The sequence below is a fragment of the Megalobrama amblycephala genome, linkage group LG19, assembly GCF_018812025.1.
Source record: "Megalobrama amblycephala isolate DHTTF-2021 linkage group LG19, ASM1881202v1, whole genome shotgun sequence".
NCBI lineage: Eukaryota > Metazoa > Chordata > Actinopteri > Cypriniformes > Xenocyprididae > Megalobrama > Megalobrama amblycephala.
The window spans coordinates 33,418,658-33,445,178 of record NC_063062.1 but is presented as its reverse complement, the minus strand read 5'-3'; the positions used below and the strand labels follow the sequence as shown (position 1 = coordinate 33,445,178).

The 26,521-nt window shown below is 36.6% G+C and overlaps 2 protein-coding genes across 2 annotated transcripts; one reads left to right on the top strand and one right to left on the bottom strand.

Moving 5' to 3' along the window:
* The first annotated feature begins 2,008 nt into the window (after positions 1-2,008).
* Positions 2,009-14,831, top strand: stac3 (SH3 and cysteine rich domain 3). Its single transcript, XM_048168817.1, has 13 exons — positions 2,009-2,196; positions 3,855-3,915; positions 3,995-4,073; positions 4,140-4,296; positions 5,429-5,526; positions 5,625-5,685; positions 6,227-6,324; positions 6,418-6,484; positions 9,611-9,657; positions 12,915-13,006; positions 13,145-13,196; positions 14,352-14,489; positions 14,623-14,831. The coding sequence occupies exons 2-13, from the start codon at positions 3,899-3,901 to the stop codon at positions 14,719-14,721; spliced, it is 1,005 nt and encodes a 334-aa protein (XP_048024774.1). The 5' UTR covers positions 2,009-2,196; positions 3,855-3,898; the 3' UTR covers positions 14,722-14,831.
* A 4,708-nt stretch (positions 14,832-19,539) lies between these two features.
* LOC125254275 (CD209 antigen-like protein 2) lies at positions 19,540-21,468 on the bottom strand. Its single transcript, XM_048168828.1, has 4 exons — positions 20,538-21,468; positions 20,272-20,399; positions 20,069-20,175; positions 19,540-19,970 (listed from the first exon to the last, which is right to left on the bottom strand). The coding sequence occupies exons 1-4, from the start codon at positions 20,650-20,652 to the stop codon at positions 19,838-19,840; spliced, it is 483 nt and encodes a 160-aa protein (XP_048024785.1). The 5' UTR covers positions 20,653-21,468; the 3' UTR covers positions 19,540-19,837.
* Between the last annotated feature and the right edge of the window lie 5,053 nt (positions 21,469-26,521).

Sequence of the window (26,521 nt, the reverse complement as noted above, 5' to 3'; positions counted from 1 at the left end):
TGGTCCTGGGGCCGGCAGTTGGCGGCGCGGGATCCGGAGAGAAGTCGGACTCGTCGACGGATGGGAAAAGCTGGAGCTGAGACATTGTAACAAGATGGTCAAACCAAAATGCTGATGAACTGTCAGACGAACAGAGGTAAGTCTGCTGTATTTATACCTCTTGTCATGATTGCATTGATTAACTGAATGCTCTCCACATGAGCTAGTTAGGTTAATTATCTGCACCTGTTCCTCCCGAACCTTGTTTAATAAAACATCATTTCATTTCTCCATGTGAGAATGCTGTCCTGACAAAGCCTTGATTCCCGCTCTGCTTCATTATAAAATTCATATGGTCTCTCTCGACACACTGACAACAGTTCGCCTACTAGACAGCGCTGGGAAATCCAGAGACAGAGAGAGAGAGCGTGTTTGAATTTGCCGCAGCATTAATATATGTAGTATAATTTAACAGCGGGAAAGACGGCTACATTTATAAAGTGTTTGCGTGTTTCTCGACAGTTACAAATAAAGCCACAATAAGCTCATGGAGCAAACTTGTCAATCATTATTTTGATGGATGACACAGAGAAAACGCAGAGGACAGTTGTACTCGCATGTGACTTGCCTAAATGCATTTTGGTACGCTTTGAAATGTTGCCATATAAAAGTGAATTGAACCAAGAAGAAAATGCAACATTGTAACAAATTTAGTCCCTGTTTCAGAACAAAACAAACGATCCATAGGTGTGAAAACACCCACAGGCTGAGCTAAACAAGGTAATGAGGAACGGCTGTAGACAATCATGGATGATGCACCCGGGCAATGAGTTATGGGTAATGTTGATGGAATGACAATAGTCTGGAGTGGAGTGTCTTCTGATGGCTATGAAGGGCACTCTGGCTGGTGATTGTGACACAATAGTAGGTAGGTTTTTCTATTGGTACATCAGACACTTTTTCATCAGAATAACATTCTAAAAAATGTCTTTTATCAGATGTTTCAAATGAAAGCTGAAACAGAGCTTGAGAAGCGTACAATGACACTGTTCGTCATCAGGAGGGAGGAGGATCCTCTCCAGCCACCACATGAAACTGGGATTGTAATCAAGATGTGGAAGATCTTAATGATAAATCATTAGTGGCACATGCATGTGCTGTGTTATCAGGCCTCATCTATGCTCTGCACTTGAGTTATCCAAGTGAGCTCAAATACACTTTTGATGCACTGCGAAAAATATTCTTGTAGACCAAAGGAAAAGACATACAGAGTGTGCACTCTGAATGTTAAGCTGGAAATATTGGATTAATCAACAAAAGATATTTGGATACAGCATGTTTTGTTCTGTTTTATAGCTGAAATACATCCCAGGATAATGAAATGAACTTTTTCAAGTGTTGATATGTAAAACACACTGGCTGCAGAAATTCTGGGAGTTATTTATTTATTTATTTATTTATATTTTATGAAAAGCTGATGCATTTTTGAAAAAAAAACAAACAAACAAACAAACAAAAAACAGTAAGCATTGTCTTTCGAAGAATATATACAAAATAATATATAAATAATAACAAAATATGTAATAACAAAATGTTTTTAGTATTATGTTTTATAAGTTATAGTTTTATGTTTTGAAATTTGAACTTAAGATAATTTAGCTTTTTTACGGTGAAATTTCAGTTGCCGTAAATTATTTAACATTTTGGCTTGAGCGTAAAGAGCATATATCGATGAAGGTATAATTACAAATTGAATCAGAAATTTAGCATAAGTTAATAAAGTCGGAGTCAATAGCCTCATGGGCAATGCAAACATTCTCAGTTATTGTTCTGGTCTCTCTACTACAGTTCTGGTCATGGACTCAAACTAACAGGCCTGCAGTGAATCTGTGAATGACTTGAACAAACTACATTTGTGCATGTCTTTCAGAGAGAGAGAGAGAGAGAGAGAGAGAGAGAGAGAGAGAGAGAGAGGCTCTTATTACTCTTCGTCATCTGCCAGCTGTTTAAAACACTCACAGTGACACACACACACACACACACACATACATGTACAAGTGTTTGTTCCTCAGCTCAGACCAGTCTGGTTATTAGTGAGTTAAGATTAACTTATAAATCTAATGCAAACACAAGCATAACATGCTGTAGGACAACATCTCATTGGTTGAAAACTCATTGAAGACATCAGATTATAATAAAGCAAATCATCATTAAGAGGTATGTATATTTAATCATCTTAGTTTAGATCACATGCTTCACTCCTCTTATTGAGAATGTGTGCATTTATATATGACAATACTGAAATATATTTGCTATATGCAACCTAGAAAACATTCATCATAATTCCTCTGTAACTCTGCCTTATGAGAGATACTAATTTTGTTGACCTCAGATTGTGTTTCCAGCCCAGAAATAGAAACTGTGAGTGTGTGTATGAAAATAAAAATGGCTTAGTTGGTGTATTTGATTGGACATTTCATATTTCACTGTGCTATGATAAATAAACTTCTGCAATATGCTGAAATAGTTGTCTATACAGTTACAGAAGAGTGTTGCAAATTAATGCTCATGTACAATAAGTGTGAAGTCTTCTTTAGAAGCTGTGAGGAAAATCGTAACGTAATGTGATGCTTAACAACTAACAATTGCCACACATTTTATGGCCAGAAATGCAATTACAATAAAAAGGTTTGATTGAAAACTTAAACATAATTGTTACTTGTAAACCATTATTGTAAGCCAGACTTTAGTCTCCTGTTAGACAATAAAGTTAAATCACTTTGTAACTTTACACTGATAAACTTCCCTGATTCCCTGATCTAAAAGTTACTGATAATTCAATTAAAAATAACAAAATATACCATACAGTATTTAAAACAATGAAAATTTGTGGTGACAACATACATATAGTATAAACATAAAAAAACAGATGGGGCAAAACGTGTTAAATTTTAAGATGAACTTAAAATCCTAAACTTTTATGTAAAAGTGCTATAATTCAAATTCTGCTATGGCAACATGGAATATGCACAAGGTACTAATTTTCAATATTTTAATGCTAAAATAGCCTGTACACTAAACAACATTCAAACATTAAACTTTATTAGTATCTTGTTATTACCCAGTTATTATAATTACTATAATAAGTACATTGTATGTATATGTGAAACAGGACTGTAAAATAAAGTGCTACCATATATTTTTCCAAATGTACACTTAATGCATGAATAATAATGTTTAACTCACAGTGCTCTACTGCTGACCATATGAACATGTTTTATTCAATGATGATATTTCATGCCTGCTGATCTTCACAAATGCTACCACACAACAATTGCATTGACTTTTCTTTTATTAAATGTAACATATTGATTTAATTTATAAATTAGCCATGCTTTTACTCTGACTAAATCGCATTGAAAAATGAAGCAGCTGATAAAAATGACAAATTAATATGAGACTTGTGCAAAAATATATTTAGTGCTGCTAATTCATTTCAAACAGCCTTGTAATCCACTGCTTCTATGTTTTACATATAGCTACTATACAAAACATATGCATTTACATTTTAACATTTGAAACATATACACAAATTAGAGATTCAAACATCTATTTAATAAATCATATGAAGGGGTGATGCATGTGTTCCTCAGACCTCTCAATCCTCTCTCAAACATTGCCATGTTTGAAGTTTGTAGTCATTTGAATGATTAGGCTCCTCACAAACCTATGTTTAGAATGTCTTTTATTAGAGTAAAAAATATTATAGTTTGCTTTGGAATGTAGAAAATTAAAAGTTTTAAATATCTGAAAAAAGTACAATTCAAAATGTACAATCCAAAGATAAAATCAGTCAATGTGTCATGGTTGTTTAGGTGCTGAACTCCGCTGACTGACTGCGGTTGAAGAGGCTGTATTTATGGCTCAATATGACCAGTGAGTGTTTCCAAAGATTATATTGTCTTTCAGGAACATTATATAAGTTACAACTATCCAAATGCTGATTGTGTTTCAGACTCGAGGATAAAGATTCGCTGGATATTCATGATAATCCTCCAGCGCCAGACAATGTCGTAAAGGAGGACGACAACACTGTACGTATGTCAGCTCGTCTCTGTGTCTGTATTGTGTGCACACAACTCACTCTCTGTCCTCCTCAGGTGTATTTTGTCTATGATGAAGAGGTGGAGGAAGAAGAAGCTCCTCCTCCTCCAACCCCTGAGCCAGTAGTCCAGGTCAATGACAGACCGCACAAATTTAAGGACCACTACTGCAAGAAACCCAAGTTCTGTGACGTCTGCGCACGAATGATTGTTCGTAAGTTCATCTTTGCCAGAAATTTAAATATTCCCCAACAACAAGAAGAAATTTTATGTGTGTGTGTCCTTCCTATAGTGAAACATCTATTTTCTGCTTCTACTGGAGTCATTAAAGCAGTAGTGTCTTCATCCAATGGGATAAAAGTAATGTATGTTAACATGATTACTTATACTTTATGCCATAAAGTCGGTGTAAAGTCGGGTCCATGTCTTTCCATAAACGTCTTTTAGCAAATTCTGTCAAATTGAAACTGGTTTACCAAAGAATCCACTTGGACTTGAGACATTCATATAGTTGAAAATAAACTGCCACTTTCCTAAGATTAGGATCCTTTGGAAGGTAATGTTATAATGTAGTTATCCTCTATCAGTCGTTCTGTCGAGGCAGTGATGAAGTAGGCATTGATCTGTGTTTGTGAAGGCAGTCTGATGTATTCATCTCGATTTGCAAATCATTTTTTAAATTTGATTTTATTTTTTTAAATATGCACACAATTTTCCACTTTTAATTGTATGGCTAATATGTCAAAAATGGCTCTGTTAATGTTTCTTATCTCATCACAATTAATTATCAGTTACATATTTTCAATTCAAAATGTTGCAATTTGACATAAAAGTTGAGAAGTATTAAATCACTGCATATTTCTGCTGGCCATTTAACATGTCAATTGTAAAACAGTGGTCAGATATGAAATCTTACCTCTCATTATTTTACTGTTAAAACTAAAGCCTGCTTTCTTTGATTTTATTTGGCCATCTCAATCATTTCGACATTGACAAGCGCTGTTAGACTGCTGAAGCAGACCATCCTAAAAAAATCAGAATATCAAATAATGGGGGACAAACGTGGCCATATCTGATTATTGGTCTATCATAATTACGGCCCTGGAATCATGTGTTAGATGAGGAAGACGGCGGTGTGGATCTCCACCTGCACTGCTGCTTACTATTTACTACCTCGGTCAATACGCCTGTAATAGCATGCTAGCCAATTTATAATCATTTCCAACTGTTTTACTTTCTCTCATATGAATAAGAATCATGCCCAATGTCAGTGTTGTGATTTGTGATTTGGAGAAAAAAAACATTTAATTTGCTCTACTAACTGATTTCTGTTCCTTTACTTTCAGTCAATAATAAATTTGCCTTGCGCTGCAAAAACTGCAAGACCAACATTCACCACTCGTGCCAGTCATATGTGCAGTTCCAGAGATGCTTTGGAAAAATAGTGAGATGACATTCTATATGCATTCATATATGTTCATAAACAATATACAATTACATGGTCAGATTCAATGTTTTCATTAATATCTCACTTCCTGTCAGCCTCCTGGTTTCAGACGGGCATACAGTTCTCCACTCTATGATCAAGAGATCAATAACCCTGGTGAGTAGGATCTATTTATAAGTTAATTTTTGACAACATGAAAAGACTCTTTATGATAATTAATTAAACAAGCAGTGTTCAACAAAGAAGCTAACAGGGAACGTTCTCGGAATTTTGGATAATGGTTCTTAAAGTTATGTTACTTTCAGTAACGTTAATAGAAAGTTAGTTCACACATTTGTTCAAATAATTGTTTTCTGAAACATTTTAGTTGAACATTCATCTAACATTTTTTAAATGTTACTACTTGTTTTGGAATGTACCTAAAATGTTTAAAGAATTTCAAAATCTTACTATTTGACTTATATGGACATATTGGTTGGAAGACATGTTGATTATGTGCTAGGCAGGAAGTCTAGAATGTTGTTGTAACTCTTTGGTTACACATAATGAAATATAAATCAATTATATGTCTGATAAAATAATGCATGTCTATATTTCACAGTGTTTGAAGATTATTGTGAAGTAAAATGCTGTTAAAATGACTGAATGATCAAATGTGTAAAAATAAACTGAACACGATAAAATTGCATGTGTGTAGGTCAGCAGAACCGCACTGATCCGGTGTTTGACACACTGAGAGTGGGTGTGATCATGGCCAATAAAGAGAGGAAGAAAGGGTCCGAGGACAAAAAGAACGTGAGTGACCAAGTTCTGCTTTTAAGAATTATCCAGCATTTCCTGAGCTCTAGCTTATATGAAGAATGTAATGAACATCCTTCCTTTCATAAGATGATGATGATGATGATGGAGGAAGAGGAAGCTCAACAACCAAAAGAGGATGAAGAGGTTGGTGAGGGTAAGTTATACCAGGAGTTTGTCATTGTTTGTTAACTCTACAGGGAAATGCAGTCATCTCATTAGAAATCCACATGAATGGGAATTAAATGCAAGGTGAAAAATTTTCCCATGGGGATGTTGCATCAGATTCAAGTTTGCTAAAATTTTAACATGCAAATTTGCTGCATTTACCCAAATATAGCTGCTTGAATTGGTTTTGATTTATGCATCACTACACCATTGACAATATACCTACTTTGAGAGCAAAATTGTACTGAAGTCAAGTCAAGTCAAATTTATTTATATAGCACTTTTTACAATTGGTAATTGTTTCAAAGCAGCTTTACATATTAGAAGTACAGAAAAAAGAGAAGTGGTTAAAAATAAGCTGTACAAGCAAGCGTGGTAATATGTAACATATACAAGATGGTGCTACATTAAGCCAATGTCGGCTGACTCCCAGGGGTGGAAAAAACCCCCTAGGAGAAAAACCCAGCGTGCTAACACTGGGAAAAAAGTCCTAGGAGGGAAAAAAACCCCTTGGAAGATATATATAATATATGTAAATGGATATAGAGATCAAAATCTGAATTATACATTTTTATTATAGAGATTAAAAATAGATTATATATAAATATATGTAAGCGGATACGGAGATTAAAAATCTGAATTATAGATGCAGGCAGAACTGGATCTGTAGGCCCATTGTCTCCTGGGCTACGTTGTAGTCAGGTCCAGACACAGGTTCTCCATCTGATCTGGATACGGCCTGGATCCAGCACCCGGCAAACCTCAGGATAAGCAGAGAGACTGATATTAGCGTAGATGCCATTCTTATTCTGATGTACAGGTATATCTAGTGTTATAGGAAATGTTCTCGGTTCCGGCCGACCTAATTATTGCAGCGTAACAATCCTTTAACGGATTTGAAAAATGTTAATGTATTGATAATGTGTTATGTGTATGCAAGAGCAAAGAGATGTGTTTTTAGTCTAGATTTAAACTGACAGAGTGTGTCTGCTTCCCGAACAATGCTAGGAAGATTGTTCCAGAGTTTAGGTGCTAAATAGGAAAAGGATCTGCCGCCTTCAGTTGATTTTGATATTCTGGGTATTATCAACTGGCCTGAATTCTGAGATCGCAATAGACGTGAAGGACTATAATGCACCAAGAGCTCGCTTAAATATTGGGGAGCTAAACCATTTAGAGCTTTATAAGTAAGTAGCAAGATTTTAAAATCGATACAATGTTTAATAGGGAGCCAATGTAATGTTGACAGAACTGGGCTAATATGGTCATACTTTATTGGTTCAGTAATGTGGCTGTGCATTTACACTAAACAATAAACTCAGAAAAACCCCAGGGTACTCACTGCAGCTAAATATGCTTGTCATTCCTCTACTGAGTGCTTAAACCTGCTCTGAATTTAGTAATTTACAGGAGTGACAACCACATAACTGCTGAAGCTGTGGTGTCTGTGGCAAATGAAATCAATGTTGTTTTGTGAGTTTCACAATGTAGAATTTCTGTATCTTTGAAGTAATTTATATGCTGGTATACTCTATCGTCCTGGAAAACGGACCCAAAATATTGTGGACTGCTAGGGCAGTTTACACATTTTTGTATAATGACAGTTGTCCTTTGTTGATTTTATACATTTTTCCACAGACTGGGGAAGTTCTCTCAAAACAAGACATGTCTCTAACACGTCCGAATTTCCTTAACAGATTAAAAGGCAACAAAGCTAACATTGAAGTTTTCAGTATGTATTGTGGGAATATACGTGGTCTGTAACTATAGTCTATAGCAGGGGTCTCCAAACTCGGTCCTGGAGGGCTACTGTCCTGCAGAGTTTAGCTCTCTTTCTACAAGCTCTTCTGCAGTTGACTGGCAGTGCTCTCTCAGTGTTCCTTCATCCTCAAACAGTCCAGTTCTTCTTCTCTGATGCACCTCTGGCCACCTCAAGCCTTCTTGCTATTTCCCTGGCATCTTAGTTGAATCCATCATTTTGAAATTCCTCCAGGAATTCTTTCTCTGTCTAATTTCTTTCCTTACTCTTTGCAGTAAATATTTGGGACTCTTCAGGATCAATGGTACTTACCACAAAAAGCCATCTCTGCAGCTACTGGCAGATCCTTCCAATTCTACAACCTTCCAATTCTGCATCCCATTTCTCTGTGGCCTGCTCATTTAGAGCAATCAATAGCTTTAACCCTACACTCCCATGTAGTTGTTGGCAATACCTTCACTATAATGTTCTTTACATATTCTGTGAGAATGGTCAAATGGAGCTGAAATGTTTGCTGCGAAAGACTATTGCAGTTAAAAGCAAATAATTTTAAAAATATAAAAGGGTCAAGAGCCCAACTAAAGCAAACACTGACCACCATGATGGTGGCATTATTTTTTGACCAATAAAACATCAACATCTAAACCTCTGTTTATTCTCAACAAGACCTTCTGTAGACATGTGACAGAAATAAAGTCAGTCTGGTTAGTAATAAGTGAAGCTGGTAATGCTGTTTGTGGAGTTGATTTGATCTAAGGATGTGGCTGGAAATCAGTTTTAGTTATTATGTTTCTCTTTTCTTCAGTGATTCTTGTTAACAGCAGGTGTTCATCACTAATGGTCAATCATTACTTAATTAATCGCTTCATTATCTCTTTAACTTTAACTCTGCTTCAGTCTTATTTTAACACTGTAGAGTGGGACTATATGTACTTTGAGTAGAGTTTATTTAACTCTGGGGACTTTTTACTGTGTAGCACTTAATGGGCATGTGTTAGTGCTTCAAACCAAAGAATTGTTGTCATCCTATAGGGCTTCAGACCACGTGACCACTGCTTCCCATTGCGTCATTGACAAGCATTAAGCTCCTATGAAAAAGAACACTCAGTCTGTTGAACTCTCCAAAGCATGTGTACCAAAACAGGAAACAGCAACATATCACCAGTGTAGCTGCTTACTGATCTCTTGAAACTAACATACTTCTCACAACATGAGACTGGCCTGTTAATTCTGATATTTTGAGGGAAACATAGGCAGTTTGCATTTGAATCAATCAACAGTAAATTGGCTTTTTATATCCATTAACTCAAAACAATAAGACATGTTGAATGGGCACACTTTATTCTTTATTGTTAGGAAAGCAAGATGGAGACAAGAAAGACAAAACAGCAGCAGATGACAAGGTAAAATACTGCTGTACTAGTGTTCATGCAGTGAAAAGTGTTGCATGGACAGGAGCACAGGTTGCATGGACTGGTTTGTCAACTTTATGCAGCATTTTCAAAGCTTGTAGTTCCAGCCCTGTCCAGAATATTGAATATTATTATTCCCTTGTAAGTTTGGGTGTGTATGTGCCCTTCGGTTTGTCTTGTCATTTGGTGTTTGTTGGGTATTTTTTTGTCACTAGTGGTGCTTGTTAAAGCATGTATCACTAATGGGTCATATGACGGGTTAAGGATTTGAAAACACCCCTACTACTGAAATATAGTGCATAACTCGTCCTACAACATTTGTGCTATGGGCATGATTTGTACCTAAAATGTGTGGCTTGTTGAAGAGAGGTGTGCTATTTCTTTGAAGTGATGAAGTGAGTGTAAAAATATACATGAGCAACATATAAAGACCAGAATAATTCACCCAAAAATTAGAATTCTGTCATCATCTACTCACCATTATGTTGTTCTGAACCCATTAGACTTTTGTTAATCTTTAAAACACAAATTAAAATATTTGTAATGAAACCTGTGAGGCTTTGAAAGTCCAAGTAAGCAAAAGCTAACAGATCCAAAAAGGTTATATAGGCATCGTAAAATGAATCCATATGAATCGAGCAGTTTTATCAAAGCCTTGTGAATATACACATATGATCACTTTATATGATGAACAGGCTGTTAATTACAACTAAACATGAACGACACACAAACATATAGCACATCACATATGGTAAACGTGTGTGTGTGTGTGTGTGTGTGTGAGAGAGAGAGAGAGAGAGAGAGAGAGAGAGAGAGAGAGAGAGGTAACTGAGAAGCTTGGGACCAACCCCACCTAGTGGTCAAAGACCTGATTACTTTGGCATTTGGCCAAATTTTCATTTAACAGTTTTATTATTAATTTTTTTCCTCAGCACCACTATCAGTGTGACAACCATGTCATAATCTTCTGACCACAATGCAGAGGAAGAAGAAAAATAACAAAACAAGTTTTATAGACTGATATATTGGGATGTCTTTAAAGGTGCCCTAGAACGCTTTTTCACTAGATGTAATATAAGTCCAAGGTGTCCCCTGAATGTGTCTGTGAAATTTCAGCTCAAAATACCCCATAGATTCTGAATGAGTTTCATAGTATGCTCCATGGCTAACAGGGTTAACGCTAACATTATACACTGTTGGAGAGATTTATAAAGAATGAAGTTGTGTTTATGAATTAGACAGACTGCAAGTGTTTAAAAAATGAAAATAACGACAGTCATGTCTCCGTGAATACAGTAAGAAACGATGGTAACTTTAACCACATTTAACAGTACATTAGCAACATGCTAACGAAACATTTAGAACGACAATTTACAAATATCACTAAAAATATCATGATATCATGGATCATGTCAGTTATTATTGCTCCATCTGCCATTTTTCGCTATTGTTCTTGCTTGCTTACCTAGTCTGATGATTCAGCTGTGCACATCCAGACGTCCTGCCCTTGTCTAATGCATTGAACATGGGTTGGCATGTGCAAAAGTTGGGGGCGTACATATTAATGATCCCGACTGTTACGTAACAGTCAGTGTTATGTTGAGATTTGCCTGTTGTTCAGAGGTCTTTTGCACAAATCAAATGTACAAAATAAGGAGGAAACAATGGTGTTTGAGACTCACTGTATGTCATTTCCATGTACTGAACTCTTGTTATTTAACTATGCCGAGGTAAATTCAATTTTAAATTCTAAGGGCACCTTTAATGTTTCCTTCATAATTAATCAGTTAAAGCTAAATACATATTTTGATAGGTCAGTTAAGTTTGATAGCATTGTGTAAAAACAGTAGACACACCTCACTATTACAGACATCACTTATGCAGAACAAATTGGTGATAAACATCACAGATATATATATATATATATATATATGAAGAGTTCAGATGCAAAAGCCGCTAAACGCCATCTCTGTCAAAAATGAGATAATGACATTGAACGAATGCTTACGGCACGTAGTACACGTTCAACAAATCACGTGCTTCAAATCCTCTAAATCGCAGCGTCAGCCCATTCAGAAATATCGGTTTGTTGGCAAAAGCCTCTAGACGCCACTTCCCTTTGGCAGCAAAAGCCGCTATATTCCGAGAACCAATCAGAAGGCGCGAATCGAATCATATGATTCCGAGCGGTTTCAATATAGCGGCGCTGAGGAGATTTTTTTAGAGTCAAATTCAGATTGAGATTTTTAAAATAAAAGATGGAGTACGATGAAATGGATCAGCCTGTCCTACTAATATTGAATGGCAGAAGAAAACGTTATTTACCTCAAAACTCCGCCTGTCATAAGGCAAAATAGCCTACAGTGGAAATGGCTTGGTCGCAATTGTATCATGCACTCACAACAGTTCTTCATGCAGTGCCGTTACTTTGAAGGAATCGGATTTATTATACATCAAACAACAGCTCTATTTCGCCAAAGTCAAACAAGATGGAGTGATGCTATTCTTCTGTCTCATATGGAAGCTGTGCCATATAAACGGAGGAGGCAAAAAGTGGAGGCTGAATAGAAGAGACATGTGTTAGATCCCTGTGTAAAGAGGTTTGTCTACTGTTTAGTTTTTAAGTGATAAGTGCTCTCATCTTTTTCAGGGTTTTTAGTTGCATCTTTAGTGATTTTTAAACTATTTACCATGTCTTGTCCCAAATAGGTAGATTTAGAGGTTTTTGCAAAATAAGCACAAGTGGATTTAGCTGGTTTTGACGCGAAAGAAAATCTAACTTGTTAAAAACCAATAAATTGTCTAGAGTGACATTTTTGAAAAAAAGTTATTTTATTCACTAGCTAATAACCTTATCATTACCTTTAAAATGAAACTCCTGAACTTGATCGTAAAAGCCTGGTAAAAAATGCTCATTTTAAAGAAAAGAAGTCTGATGGATTTAGAGGGTTTTGCATCTGAACTCTTCATATATATATATATATATATATATATACTTAATAAGATACGTCTTAATTTCATTAATTTCAAAGATACGCTTAATTTCATTCCTTTCTTGATTTTTGTTTCAAATCAGATTATTTTAACACCAAAGTAACTTTGTTGAACATTATGCTCTGGCATGTAGTGCACACACTTCAACAGGTTGTAACCGAGTCTGAATCTGGTTCCTCATCTCACCCCAACTTCTGTCGCTGTCAGTAGAAGAGGCAAATAAAACCCTCTAACTGACTGTATTTGATTTGCAGAACAAGAAGCAGCAGCAGACGTTCAGTCAGTCTCATTATTATATGGCTCTGTATCGCTTTAAAGCCATTGAGAAAGATGACCTGGACTTCCAGTGAGTCTATTCACATGTTTATTAATATTTCAATTTAGTCATTGTATTCATGCATATAGTCATAACCATCAAAATTGAATTATTCATTTGTTTCATTTCTAAACCTGATCAGGTGTGATGTGTGTCTTTGTGTTTCAGTCCAGGAGATCGCATCACAGTGCTGGATGACTCTAATGAGGAGTGGTGGAGGGTGAGTTCATTGTGGTGGAGTTCTATAAGAAGTTAAGGTTAATACAGGAGTACATTACTAAGTCAGGAGTACAGTGTTTTCTCTTCCATACATTTCACAGTTCACACTTACATATAATCAGATAGAGTAAAGGTGCTGTATGTAAGATTTTCACTTGAATAAAGCATAAAAATACCTCAATATGTTTGCAGATATTTAGGAAACATGCTAAGTTCACCTACTTATTTCTCAGAAAAACATTGCTACAGCCAGATATTCTACTTTCAAATGTGCGTTCCGTGTCGGAATGTCTGTCTTTGTTTTGATCTATGCGAAACCAAATGATGTATAGTATTTCGACATCACAGTTTGCCAGTTAGCCGAAAACACAGCATATTGCCATGGAAACCAGCAAATAAACTGGGTCAGAGAATCACAGATTCTACCTGACCTAAAAAAAAAAACTCTAAATCCATCTAAAAATCTCTATGAATGACAGCATATTAAAACAGATAAATCAACTCATCAGCTTACAGTGTGTACCTAAATCTCCTCGGCTTTCATTGTCAATTGTGCTTGGTCTCGTTGCATGTCCTTCAAATCCATCTCCTGTGATCACTTATGTATACACTGGATACTTGAGTTGGTTTCCTTATGGGTTGGTCTTTTACTAGATGTACTTGAATCAGACACTGGCCAAGTCAATGTTTGTTTATGCAGAAACAAGCAGTCTTGTGTCCATGTGCATCTGGGTCTATGCTCAGGTGGCACTTCCAAACCCGAGTGCTGTCCCCACCGTTCTCTCCTTCCAAATAAGAGTGCGGGTGTGGCCGCTTATAAAGGAGACCCCTGTTTTTGTCGCAGGTGGAGGAGACTAAATAGCCCCCTGTGTTAACTTGCCCATTACCAGTTATTATTAAAGTAGTTGTTAAACCTACTTTCTTTGATACCGCCCAGGGTTGTGTTTCCCAACTATGGTCACAAGTTCTGTTAAATTGTGTTGGTCATGATGGAACTCAGAATGTATGACTTCCTAAAGTGTCTGAAGAGCTTGATTAGGGGTGACGCTAAACTCTGCAGTACATTGGGTGTCTAGGAGCAGGGCTTCAGACCTAGACTTTAAAGTAAACACTAGCCAACATATTCTGTTTTAAACTGTTTATGTGTGTGTCGTAGGGTAAGATTGGTGAGAAGACAGGCTACTTGCCCATGAATTACATCATCAGGGTGCGAGCAGGTGAGAGGGTATATAAAGTGACGCGCTCCTTTGTGGGAAACAGAGAGATGGGCCAGATTACCCTGAAGAAAGATCAGGTCAGTGTGTGTCTGTGTGGTGAGGACTGAAGAGAGACGAGTGTTGATACTGATGTCTTACTGTAACTGGGGGGTGTGGGGGTGGGGGGTATTGACTGATTTTTCCGATTTATAACTGTGTTCTGCTTTGTAGATTGTGGTGAAGAAAGGAGAAGAGGTGAATGGATATCTGAAAGTAAGCACTGGACGTAAACTGGGCTTCTTCCCTGCTGACCTACTTCAGGAGATCTGAATGACGGAGATTCATTCAGAAAATAAGTGAAGCACAAGAATGGACAGAAAGATGACAATATCTGACCTCGCTGGCTCTGTGAAAGAAATACAAACACATGTGGCCATGTACACAGGGTCTAAATTTAACTTTCACCAAGCACTATATGTATATATATATATATATATATATATATATATATATATATATATATATATATATATATATATATATATATATATTAGGGATGTAACGGTACACAAAACTGATGGTACGGTTTTCTGAACAAATTGTATCTCTGTCTTTAAATAAATTAAATTACAACTAAAAGGTTCTTAAGGATAAAAAATAATCTCTGCTAATGCTGTAAACTATATAGGGAGCCCTTATGAACATTACAGAGCCCAAACTATTAGCTTAAATTCAATTGCTATTTATTTTTAAATATAATAATCAACACTCAAATAACAAATTGTATGCAAACATGTAAAAAGTTTTTGCATTAACTTCTAAATCTAATTGTAAAATTGTTTTTACTCCAATTCGTTGTTGAAAATCATTTATACACAGTGGCTGTCATTTTCATGACAGATTTATTTAAACATACATTATAATCAATACATCACTAACAGGTTAAGTAAAATTTAATGAATATATAGGGGAATATAGTGCAAATATTAAGAGTTTCTCTGGCGAACTAAAAAGCTGTGGACACTGAATGTCTTTTTTGAGATACCTAAATGCTACGTGACATTGTTTACAAGCTGTTTATGTCTTTCCGCTGTTGAAACACCGATTGAGCGATTACATGAGATATGATACATTTCAGTAAGTTGTTCTGTATCTTTCAACATACCTTCAGATGTTCATTCATGTTTATTCTGTAACTAGTATTAAAGAGAAAGAGATGACTGTGTTCACACATGCTCCGCCCTGCCGCTGAGGCGCCTATACAGAGATCTGCCAGGCCACATTAAAATGCGTCAAAATGGCATAAACTGAATTTTTTGATAAAATGGATCGAATTTGAAAGATTACACTTTGTTTGTTATTAAAAGTAATGAAACGCAGAGGTTATTGCGATTATCGTGATTAATGGTGGTTAGGCTATAACTCTGTACTCGTCGTGTACGGTTTTCGTCTTATCCACCTGTCTTTGTCAATTGTCATAATTCACTGGAAAACAAAGTGTTCCCAAACAGGAGACATCAATGTTGCAATGTAATACATTCACTACACACGTGCATCATACCAAAAGCCCTGTACCGAAACGGTTTGGTACGAATACATGTAACGTTACACTCCTAAAATTATATATTATTTGTGGCACCATGCTCACATTAACAACAGGTGTAACACATAAACAAATCAATGCAAATCCATAGTAACAAACTGAAAACCAGGTCACAGAAATAAAACACAAAGTAATCCCAGACAAACCCTTATATATACACCGATCAGGCATAACATTATGACCACCTTCCTAATATTGTGTTGGTCTCCCCTGACCTGTCGAGACATCCTCTAGACCCCTGAAGGTGTGCTGTGGTATTTGCACCAAGATGTTAGCAGCAGATCCTTTAAGGCTACGTTTACACGTGGGCGGCTATTTTCATAAACGGACATTTCAACCTCTCCGGTTTCAAAAATAACATCGTGCACACATGTCAGTTTTCAGAAAAGTGTTCATTTACACGTACCCGTGTACATATGACGTCAAGAGTGTAACGAGCAGCTCAAGCCCACGTAAGCCAATCAGAATCCCGAAAAAGAATCCCGAAATCCTCTTGAAGTGATTCGAAGTTGTTGCAAAATTGCTGATCTCAGAGCACTCATTCGTCTCTGCTCCTCGACATAATGGAGCAGCTGTATTTGCAAATGCAAACACACGAGAAGAGTTTGCACCAACATAAATGCGACTGCTACTCTAAACCTTACGCTCCATGATCACATGTAAACATAGGTCGCACTTTTGACATAGGTGCGAGCTCTGGCGCATACTGTGACGTTGGCTGCCTAAACACCCGTTTGTCTCAGTTTACATGCAAACGTGCAAACGAAGATTTTCAAAATCTCCACTCTGGCCGGAGTTTTTAGAAAGACTCATTTTCAGAGGTGAATTCTCCGTTTGCGTGTAAACGAAGGGCGCAAACGAAGGGAAATGTCTCCGTTTTTCAAAATAACCATGTACGTGTAAACGGGGCCTAAGTCCTGTAAGTTGTGAGGTGGAGCCTCCATGGATTGGACTTGTTTGTTCAGCACATCCCACAGATGCTCGATTGGATTGAGATCTGGGGAATTTGGAGGCCAAGTCAACACCTCAAACTCATTGTTGTGCTCCTCAAACCATTCCTGAACCATTTTTGCTTTGTGGCAGGAGCATTATCCTGCTTAGGTAGGTGGTACGTGTCAAAGTAACATCCACATATTCGTGGGCTAAGATCCACAGAACCAGCATTAACTTCTGGAGTAATCTGATCTACAGTAGCTCGTCTGTTGGATTGGACCACATGGACCAGCCTTCTCTCCACACGTGCATCAATGAGTCTTGGCCGTCCATGACCCTGTCTCCGGTTCACCGCTGTTCCTTCCCTGGAGCACTTTTGATAGATACTGACCACTGCAGACCGGGAACACCTCACAAGAGCTGCAGTTTTGGAGATGCTCTGATCCAGTCATCTAGCATCACAATTTGGCCCTTGTCAAACTCGCTCAAATCCTTACGCTTGCCCATTTTTCCTGCTTCTAACACATCAACTTTGAGGACAAAATGTTCACTTGCTGCCTAATATATCTACCCACCAACAGGTGCCGTGATGAAGAGATAATCAGTGTTATTCACTTCAGCTGTCAGTGCTCATAATGTTATGCCTGATCAGTGTATATTGTGTAGGAACACCAGAGTTTTTTTACACAGTTAAATGAAAACAGAAAGCAAAGTGTGAACATACCATGTGATATACAAAGTTAAAGAAACAGGTTTTTAAATTTATAATTTATTGTAACAGTATACAAGCTTACAAAAATGTCTCTGATATTCTTTAACATGTTATGACCCAGAAAACTACTGTATGAAAAATCAATAATGTGTTTTGTGTTCACAGGTAGGATTGTATTATTGAGTACTCTTTTCAATGGTTGTCAGAACTGCTGAAGTGATGTAATGTGTGGAGAACAGTAGTGATGAATAAACAAGATGGATGAAGTGTGCTTGTTTATTAACTCCTGACAGACACCACAAATTGACAATGAGGATTAGGCATTTTTCACTATCGTTGGGCACAAAGATTACTGTTGCTAAGATGCCCTTCCTGTTTTTTTTTTTTTTTTGCCTTGCCATGGTGAGCCTGCTATGCCATTCAGCACATGGCTGTGGATCATTGAAAATTACCTACAAATTATTGAAAGCCGACTTTGTGACACAAGCTACCATAGCGTTTACAGAAGGCATGGCGTTCAGCTACTGTCAAGCGCCTCACGAGAGTTTGTTGAGAGTTGATGTTTCATATGAGTTTGGTGCCAATACTGATGACATGATTTTTGATCAGTTAGTAGAGAATGTGCTTAGCCCACGAATATGTGAGGGACTTTTACTAGAAACTGTTCTCACACTGGACAGAGCTGCTGTTAAGCCAGATTAAATCTGCTGCTGATCAAGCTAAATCTAATTCAAGTTCCCACCAAGTAACTGCCCCCGTTCAAGCAGTGCAGCACAAAGTAAAACGCAGAACAATGGGAAAAACGTCTCATGCACATCTTAAAGGAGACATAAGCAAAATTCACTTTTATAAGGTGTTTGAACACAGATGTGTGTCCACAGTATATGTGGACAACCAGCCTATAATGGTAAAAATCTTCCCAATACTTATTTTTATAATCCCCATTTATCATTTTCAGTCTCTCAGAACATGCTGTTTCATATTTCCCCCTTCTCCTACGTAAGAGTAGGCAAACCCCGCCCATGACTGGTGATGATCTGTTTACGCACTGTATCCGCTAACTAGAGGATTACGATTACAAAACTTCATATCCAGAACAAGTATGGCACTTCATATTTTGTGAATGTTTGCAAATTTCCTTTCTGCATGAGCTTTCTAGAATGCTGAACGGCTAATGTGGATAAAGTTATCATAGTCTCTGACTATATTCAGAGACTAACTTAGAGGTATTTTGTTAGTTTTATCCCGAAAACGCTCTCCATGCAGCATATATTCTCTGGCTCTGTGGGCATCCTACTACAGTTCCCACACAAGCACCTATACAAAAATGTATAGATTAACATGACAGCACATGCTTGTCAATGAGTTGAATCAACGTAACTCCACGACAACATTCAGAAATGTCACAAGTAATTTCCATTGTTTTCTAATTTTTAGAAAAGAATGAAAGACTTACTACAAAGGATATTACCAAGTGTAAATGATGGAGTCAACCAAGCAACAAAATGTTATCCTTGTTGATAAAAAGAGCATTTACATGTCAAACAGACCTAAAGAAGCTACTGTACATTCAGCTACTGATATGATTGAGTATTCATCTCATTTTTCATCAATATTTTTTTCTTTGGTAAACAAGTAAACTTTTAATAAAAACATTTTAGGGATTAAATTGTTCATCTGGGGGAAGTTATGACACTGAGGGGTTGTTTAATTAATGAAAAAACAATTATAATGCAAAAATATTTGCATACAATAAAGTTAGAAAATGTTTGTTTACTATATTTCACTTAATAAAAAAAAATGTAATAGCATTTATGATGTTTGTTTATATTTTCAGATTAAAACAATCAATACTGTAAAGTCTGAAAATGCTTGAAAGAAAATAATGGAGGCATGGTAGAAAGTTTCCAAGAAAGTTTTAATGTGACCTTCATATAACAACAAGACTTTATAAAATAGTTTTAAAAATAAAAGAAAAGCGGATGAAGTTGAAGACATTTCTATCATCATCATTTGAATGGACTGAACTAGGAAATGACTTCTTATTTCTAATCCCATGAGTGACACAAAGATATTGAGTATCTCTTCTTGAACATTGAACACATGCAGTTACACATGGCAGACTGTAAGAAGCAGCAGACGTCTGTCCTAACAGCCATTAAAAAATACCTTTATGTATTTTTTGACATAAATATGATTCATATAATGACCTTCTCACAGACCCATTGCATAAGATGATTACATGGATAATCAGCCCATCCTGGTTCATAATTTACAGCACAATCTTCATTGATTCCACCATAACTATTGGGCTCTCCAGACGCCCAGAACCTGAAATTAAAGATCAACATTTACTTTCTGTGTGATACGATACTGGTGTTGATAATCATTTATTAGACAATAATCAGTTCAACTCAGTGATTTCTCACCCAGCGGTCAGTGTGCTGGAATCAACCCATTTCCATCTGCCCTCCACATCTCCGTCAGTCAGACCAATCCAGACGTTAACACCAGCAGATATTTTCTTAACAAAGCCCTGAGAAAATTAAACAGTAACACATTTAGGTCTTAAAGAGAATTAACAGTTTTCTTCCTATAAACTCTCATCCAGTTAGAACATTAGTTTACTCACTTGTTCTTCTCTGTTGTTTATGATGATCAGATCTGCTCCTCTCTCTGTACAGTATCTTCTGCTCTCAGTCCAGCTCTTGTTTTCAGTGGAAATGAAGTAAAGACTGGATTTATAGTAAATCCATTCATCTGTAAACACAATTTAGGTTTAAGCACTTTATTTTAGTTATTTTAATCCATTAATCCACCTAAATAATTAGTAATGTATCCTGTAAAAAACTAAACTTGTTTGTTTGTTTACTTAGTTTTAATATACTTAATGTTTACCCATTTCTTGAAGACTTTTTGACAGTTCATTTTTCTCCTTATTTAACTGGTCTCTGTGTTTACTCAGGTCAAGGTTAGTTGATGATAATCCATCCCTCTCTTTTGCCAGTTGCATGTTCTTGGTTAGTAGCTCGTCTCTCTCTTCTGTGAGGCTGGTGATCTTGATTTGTAGCTGGTCTTTCTCATTTTGTTGCTGATCTCTCTCTTCTGTGAGGCTGGTGATCTTGATTTGTAGCTGGTCTTTCTCATTTTGTTGCTGATCTCTCTCTTCTGTGAGGTTGGTGATCTGGGTTAGTAGCTGATGTGTCTCTTCAGAGCAGTTTGTGCTCTTTGAATGGATGAGGACACACAGCACTATGACTGCAGTCAGCAGAAGGACACACAGCAGCACCAAACACACTGAAGATGCTCTGGAGCTTCTGTTCCTCACAGTATCACTTCCTGAACACCACACATATGAAGATAATTGTTAATTGCTCATATGACTCAAATGTGTGTGTTATAATGAAGAGTCTCAGTACCTGTGTGTTGAGGTGTCTGTTGTCTCCTGGTGTCAGAGTTCTCGGTTTCTGTCCTGACATCAGAACAGTTTATAGGATCCACATTAATATAGATATTCATCTCTTCTTCATCTTCTCTGTCCATCTCATGTTGAATGCCCATATTACCATTAGACATTTTCAGTCTGTTGGAGTTAAATGTGAGATTGTTAGATGCTGATACTTCCAGTGGGTTGCAATGCTGTGAACTTCTGTTTTTGAGCATTTATTGTCAGAAGGTACCACTGTGGTCAAGAACATGTGATATCCAGTTAGGGGGATAAAACTCTTTGCTAACTATTGACAAATAAATGTGTTTTTTGTTTGTTTGTTTGTTTGTTTGTTTTTTAGTAAAAAACTACTTAAGTGCATTCTTGTCTTGTGTCTAGATCCATGTATATGATGTTGTCCTTATACTTTTTATTAATATGGACAAAGCATGTTTTCATACAGTAGTTGACTGATAGACCTTCACAAAAACTAGAACTTGTTTCAACATCTAATTAGAGATGAACTGACTTTTACATTCATTTTGACATCTTTACTACAACAAGTACTTATACTTGTAATATATGCACAAAATTGAGTATTAAGTTTTGGAGGAAGATGTGTGGCATTTTTAAAAGAGATACACGTAAAACATAAAATGTGTGTCTGCAGACAAGGCTCTACTGACACATGCAAATTAACACACTCGCTTTAAAGCGTGAATGGTTTTCATTGTGATTATTTCGCACTGTATGTCACACGGTATGTTCACACATAAACTTCTGCTTTGTTCTAACTGGTGTTAGATAATGATAAGAAAAAGACCAGAGCTGCCGACCTAAGCAGACCTAAACACGAACATTGAAATTCAGCATTAAATAGAAAAGTGCTTATTCAAGATACCCAATGCAACTAGTCTCAACTAATGTGTTTGTTATACAAAGTCTGAAACTGTAGTGAAGGAGTACAATTATATGAAGAGTAACATTTCATAATGAACTACAGTAAGAAGAGTTTCTGTCTTTCCTTAGTTGGGAACACATGATTGACTTTAAATGCCACTGAAGTGCTTTTAAATGTGCAGCATTATTCAATATTTTGTGATATAATTTCCACTGAAACATGAAGACAGGGCAAAAAAAAAAAAAAAAAATAGCCAATAGTGTTTTGTTTATCACAGCTCAGCCAGAGCCTTTGAGCTGGGCAAAGCCGCATTTGGCACGTCCTGATATTGCTGAGTTAGATGCGTTCCTGGGTCACCATATTTTGTTGATCCTGGAACAACATTCTAGTCTGAAAATTTAGTCTTAACCCTATTCCTACCCCTAAACCTAACCCTACCCATAAGTTATCCCAAAAATCAGAGGCAAATGATAGATGAATAACACTGATGTAGAAGCAACAATTCATGATTTTAAGCCTAAACTTGACATAATCTGTAAACTTGTCCCTCAAATCTTATTTGTTTGTTTTTTTTTCAGGATCAACAAAAATGTTCATATAGGTTTTTAGATGGATTCAGAGGCTTTTTAGGTCAGGTAGAATCTGCAATTATCTGACCCAGTTTGTTTCCTGTTTTCCATGGCTGCAATACACAGTGTTTTCCGCCAACTGGCAACCTGTGATGTCGATGATAACTATTGATAACTAATGATAACTATTGGATAAACTGGCAGCACATGGTTTCGAACAGACCAAAACAAAGACAGACATTGTGACACAGAACATACATTTCAAAGTAGAATATCTTTTTCCAGCGAAGTCACTATCAAAATGCACAGAAATTTGTCCCTGTTATTGATATACAATTATAAATAAACTTCTTTGATCTTAATTAGAAAAAAAAAAACTGCGAGGACGGATTCGAAACGCTGATAATTAGAGAACGGCTGAACTTCTGACTCTATTAACAAAAATTCTACCACGAGACCAATAGGGAATACGAAAATTAAGTGCAGATTTGTCCAAAATATAATAGTAGTAAGATACTAATATTGTAATGCGGCTGTAAGAATGAAACTATAACATTTAAAAAAAAAAAAGAGTGGGGGAGGGGGTGTTACTGGGCACCCACCGGCAGAAACATAAATCGGCTCCTATGGATCGAGCCATGAAGCAAATCCATGGAATAGAATTTTTTTTTGCTTCTTTTTTTCCTCTAATTGTAATTTAATACTTTATTACAAATTACATTATCGACCTAAATGTGTGAATACCATCATGTTGTGAGCTTCAGTGGAGTCAACCCAGCAATATTACTCTTCTTGATATAGGAGCATTTACATGTCGATCAGAGCTTTTGTGTCTAAGGAAGCTACATTAAGCTACTGATATGACTGGAAAGATTATTAAAGCAGAACTAAGTAACTTTTTTTACCTTCATAAATAGTTTTCTAAGTCCTCACGATGGTTAGTTGACTTGTAGTGGTGTGTTTGAGGTGAGCACTAACCCCCTCTGGCACGTCTACGCCAGAAAACAGCACTTGCAACTTGAGCTGCAGCGACCCGACACAATCTCGCCTCATGTTCACGTTCACGTTCACGTTCACGCGAGAGTGACAAAATGCTTTACGGCAATTCAAAAACAATGTATACATTATGACTTTATAAGACAATTTCGAAAATTACCCACCTCCTCTTTCTTGTACTGTATTTGCAAAACTACTGCGCTGGTGAGCGTTGTAGTCATTGTAGTCCAGAGCTGCACTTGGAGTATTTATGACAGTGTGATTCACTGAAGGAACCTGTAAGGGGAGCTTCGCAAATCTTACTTAGCTCCACTTTAACACATCAAAATTATCATTCTTTAGATACATTTAGAAGAGGAATATATTACAAAGCATGATGTGCTTTAAAGTTTCTGCTAATGCTGAATGTCATTCCTGTATACTGTAGGTCTGTGTAGATTGGCAGCTTTGCTCTTTTTCCCTGTTCTTAACACCAGTTTATCCGTACATTATCTGCATTGGTTTGGATAATAATCTCCTCTCCATCTTCTCTGTTAATCTCTTGTTTCTCAGCAGAGGATCTATAAAATAATCCTCTCAGAAATCTTCAGTATATTTGGATCATTTGATTGGTAAATGTTGTTCTGTGTGGTTCTGTTCAGATGGATTGCACTGCTCTGAACTGCAGTTTTTAGCTGTCCCTTTGTGTCTAATTGTTAATGACATACAACGAGAGATAGAACAGATGACAGATAAGAGATACGTCTCTGATGAACGTTAAAATACACATATCTGAAAGCGCAGCGGAGATGGATCTCTCATCTGTATGTCACAACCTGCACCTTCTCACTTTATTAACTCAGTAAACTCGATAGCTTTATGAGCTAAGCTTAAAGGGTTATTTCACCCCAAAATAAAATTCTGTCATTTAGTACTCACCCTGATGTCATTCAACATAGAAAGCAACATAATTACTGTCATTCAAGGTTTGAAAAAGTAGTAAAAACCTCATTAAAATAGTCCAGGTGACTACAGTGGTTCAAACTTAATGTTATGAAGTGACGAGAATACTTTTAGTAATACTTTTACAAAATACTTTTTCAAAAATAACATTATTTAACAATATCTTCTCTTCTGTGTAATTGTCCTATGCTGTTTTCGTCCAGAGCCAGAGTATTTTTACCACATATCTGTACCTTGAATTATGGTAATTACGTTGGTAAAACCTCTTGGATTTCATTAAAAATTTCTTAACTTAATCTTAAAATCTTATGGGTCTGGAATGACACGAGGGCGAGTAATTAATGAGAGAAATTTCATATTTGTGTGAGATAACCCTTGAAATGACAAGCTCAAAAACATAAGTGGATGTGGCAACGCTGCAAGAGCGCTCTCTGTGAAGCATAAACAAAACACGATGCCTCCGATGAGTGTGCTTTAGTACCAGAACATTGCTATGATGTCAATGTGTGCGAGTCGTGATCTGTACACACGTGGAAGGATAAATCATTCCCACATTTTTAATGCAGTTGTCTCTCATGAAACTTTACAATGTGTACTGTATGGAGCTGAAACTGCAGTAATAATAATAATAAAAAAAAAAAAAAATATATATATATATATATATATATATATATATATATATATATTGAATGTTGCTTCAAGCAAACCGCATTGCTCTTGAATATACTGCTTTTGCTGTGGTCATGAACTTGTGATATCCTGTTAAGATGATAAAAAATGATTTTTTTTAATAACTGTACTGCTCTGAACGTCTGCTTCTTCACTTCTGCTTTTAAAAGAAACCACTGTGGTCAAAATGTCTCACAGCATTTCAGAAGAACCCTTTTGCCTGTATTTTAGTTGATGCAAAATTATGGAAGACACGCAGCAACTTGAATATTTAAATTAAGTAGAGCACGATATCATAAATTGTGGATACATTTTTAATGTGTGATGAGAACTTTTTAAATATTTTTAAAAATGTGTTTGGTGATGGAAATGACAGGGCGGTGGTGGAAATGACAATGAATGAACGTTAATGTAGAGAAACAGTAGATATATTTATTAGAAAAATTCTTAAACTCATCACACTCATTAAACTCAATTCACAGAGTCATTAAAAATAACCACACCTTTTTTAGTGTAGTGCTGAGTTTTATGTATAAAACTGATTTGTCTCACAGATGAACGGTTACAGTGCATACTGTAAAGAACTGACACAACTGATGGCAAGGCAAAAATATAAGCAAAAGATGCATAAAAATGTCAACACTGTGAGATAATTATGAGGCTATATAATTGTGAGAGTTTGATACTGAAATGTTCTTATTGGTCTCTTAAATGAACACCCATCTTCTGTAAAAAGTAACTGTAAAGAACACCTGAAACTGTAACATTTAAACAGAGATGTGGAATGTGGAAAATTGAGCACCTTGAATGTGTGAGTGTATGTATGTTTGCATGTGTGTGTGAGAGAGAGAGCGTTTGCTCATGTGCGCGCGTGTGTGTGATGTGATTCGAGGCCACGTCTAATTAAGTGTTTTACATATTTCTTCCCAAACAGACACAATAATTTCCTTGTGATGTTTGGTCATTGGTACAGGCTCAGGGATTAGGCCTATGATATTCTTGGTTTGGTACCAGATTATGTCATCCCTTAGAGGCCAAAAAAAAAAAAAAAAACCATTGAGACCAACACGGCTCATGGTTTTAACCAGAGCACCACTGTAGACATCAGTATCCTGTATGATGCCAGGATAAATATCTCCATCATACTTCACAGCACACCACTGACCAACGTGTCCCTCGTTCAAGTCCACAATGTGCTGCAGACCTATTTGAGGTGTGTCAGGATGCGATGTACTGGTTGAGGGGGAAGCTTCGTCCCAATGCTGGAACATGACTGTTTCTGGATTGAAACATTTGCAGTCATGAGGTGCAGAGCAAAAGCAACTGAGGATTCTCCATGACATTTGGCTTGGGCTAGGAGAGGTTATCTGAAAGGAGA

Bases quoted from the DNA above. Each gene is read 5' to 3' on its own strand.
- stac3 (XM_048168817.1), top strand. The intron at 4,297-5,428 runs GTAAGTTCATCT...CTTTACTTTCAG, and splicing joins CTGCGCACGAATGATTGTTC to TCAATAATAAATTTGCCTTG. The intron at 6,485-9,610 runs GTAAGTTATACC...CTTTATTGTTAG, and splicing joins GGATGAAGAGGTTGGTGAGG to GAAAGCAAGATGGAGACAAG.
- LOC125254275 (XM_048168828.1), bottom strand. From the start codon at position 20,652: ATGCAACTGGCAAAAGAGAGGGATGGATTATCATCAACTAACCTTGAC. The intron at 20,400-20,537 runs GTAAACATTAAG...TTGTGTTTACAG, and splicing joins AAAAAGTCTTCAAGAAATGG to ATGAATGGATTTACTATAAA. The intron at 20,176-20,271 runs GTGAGTAAACTA...TAATTTTCTCAG, and splicing joins TAAACAACAGAGAAGAACAA to GGCTTTGTTAAGAAAATATC.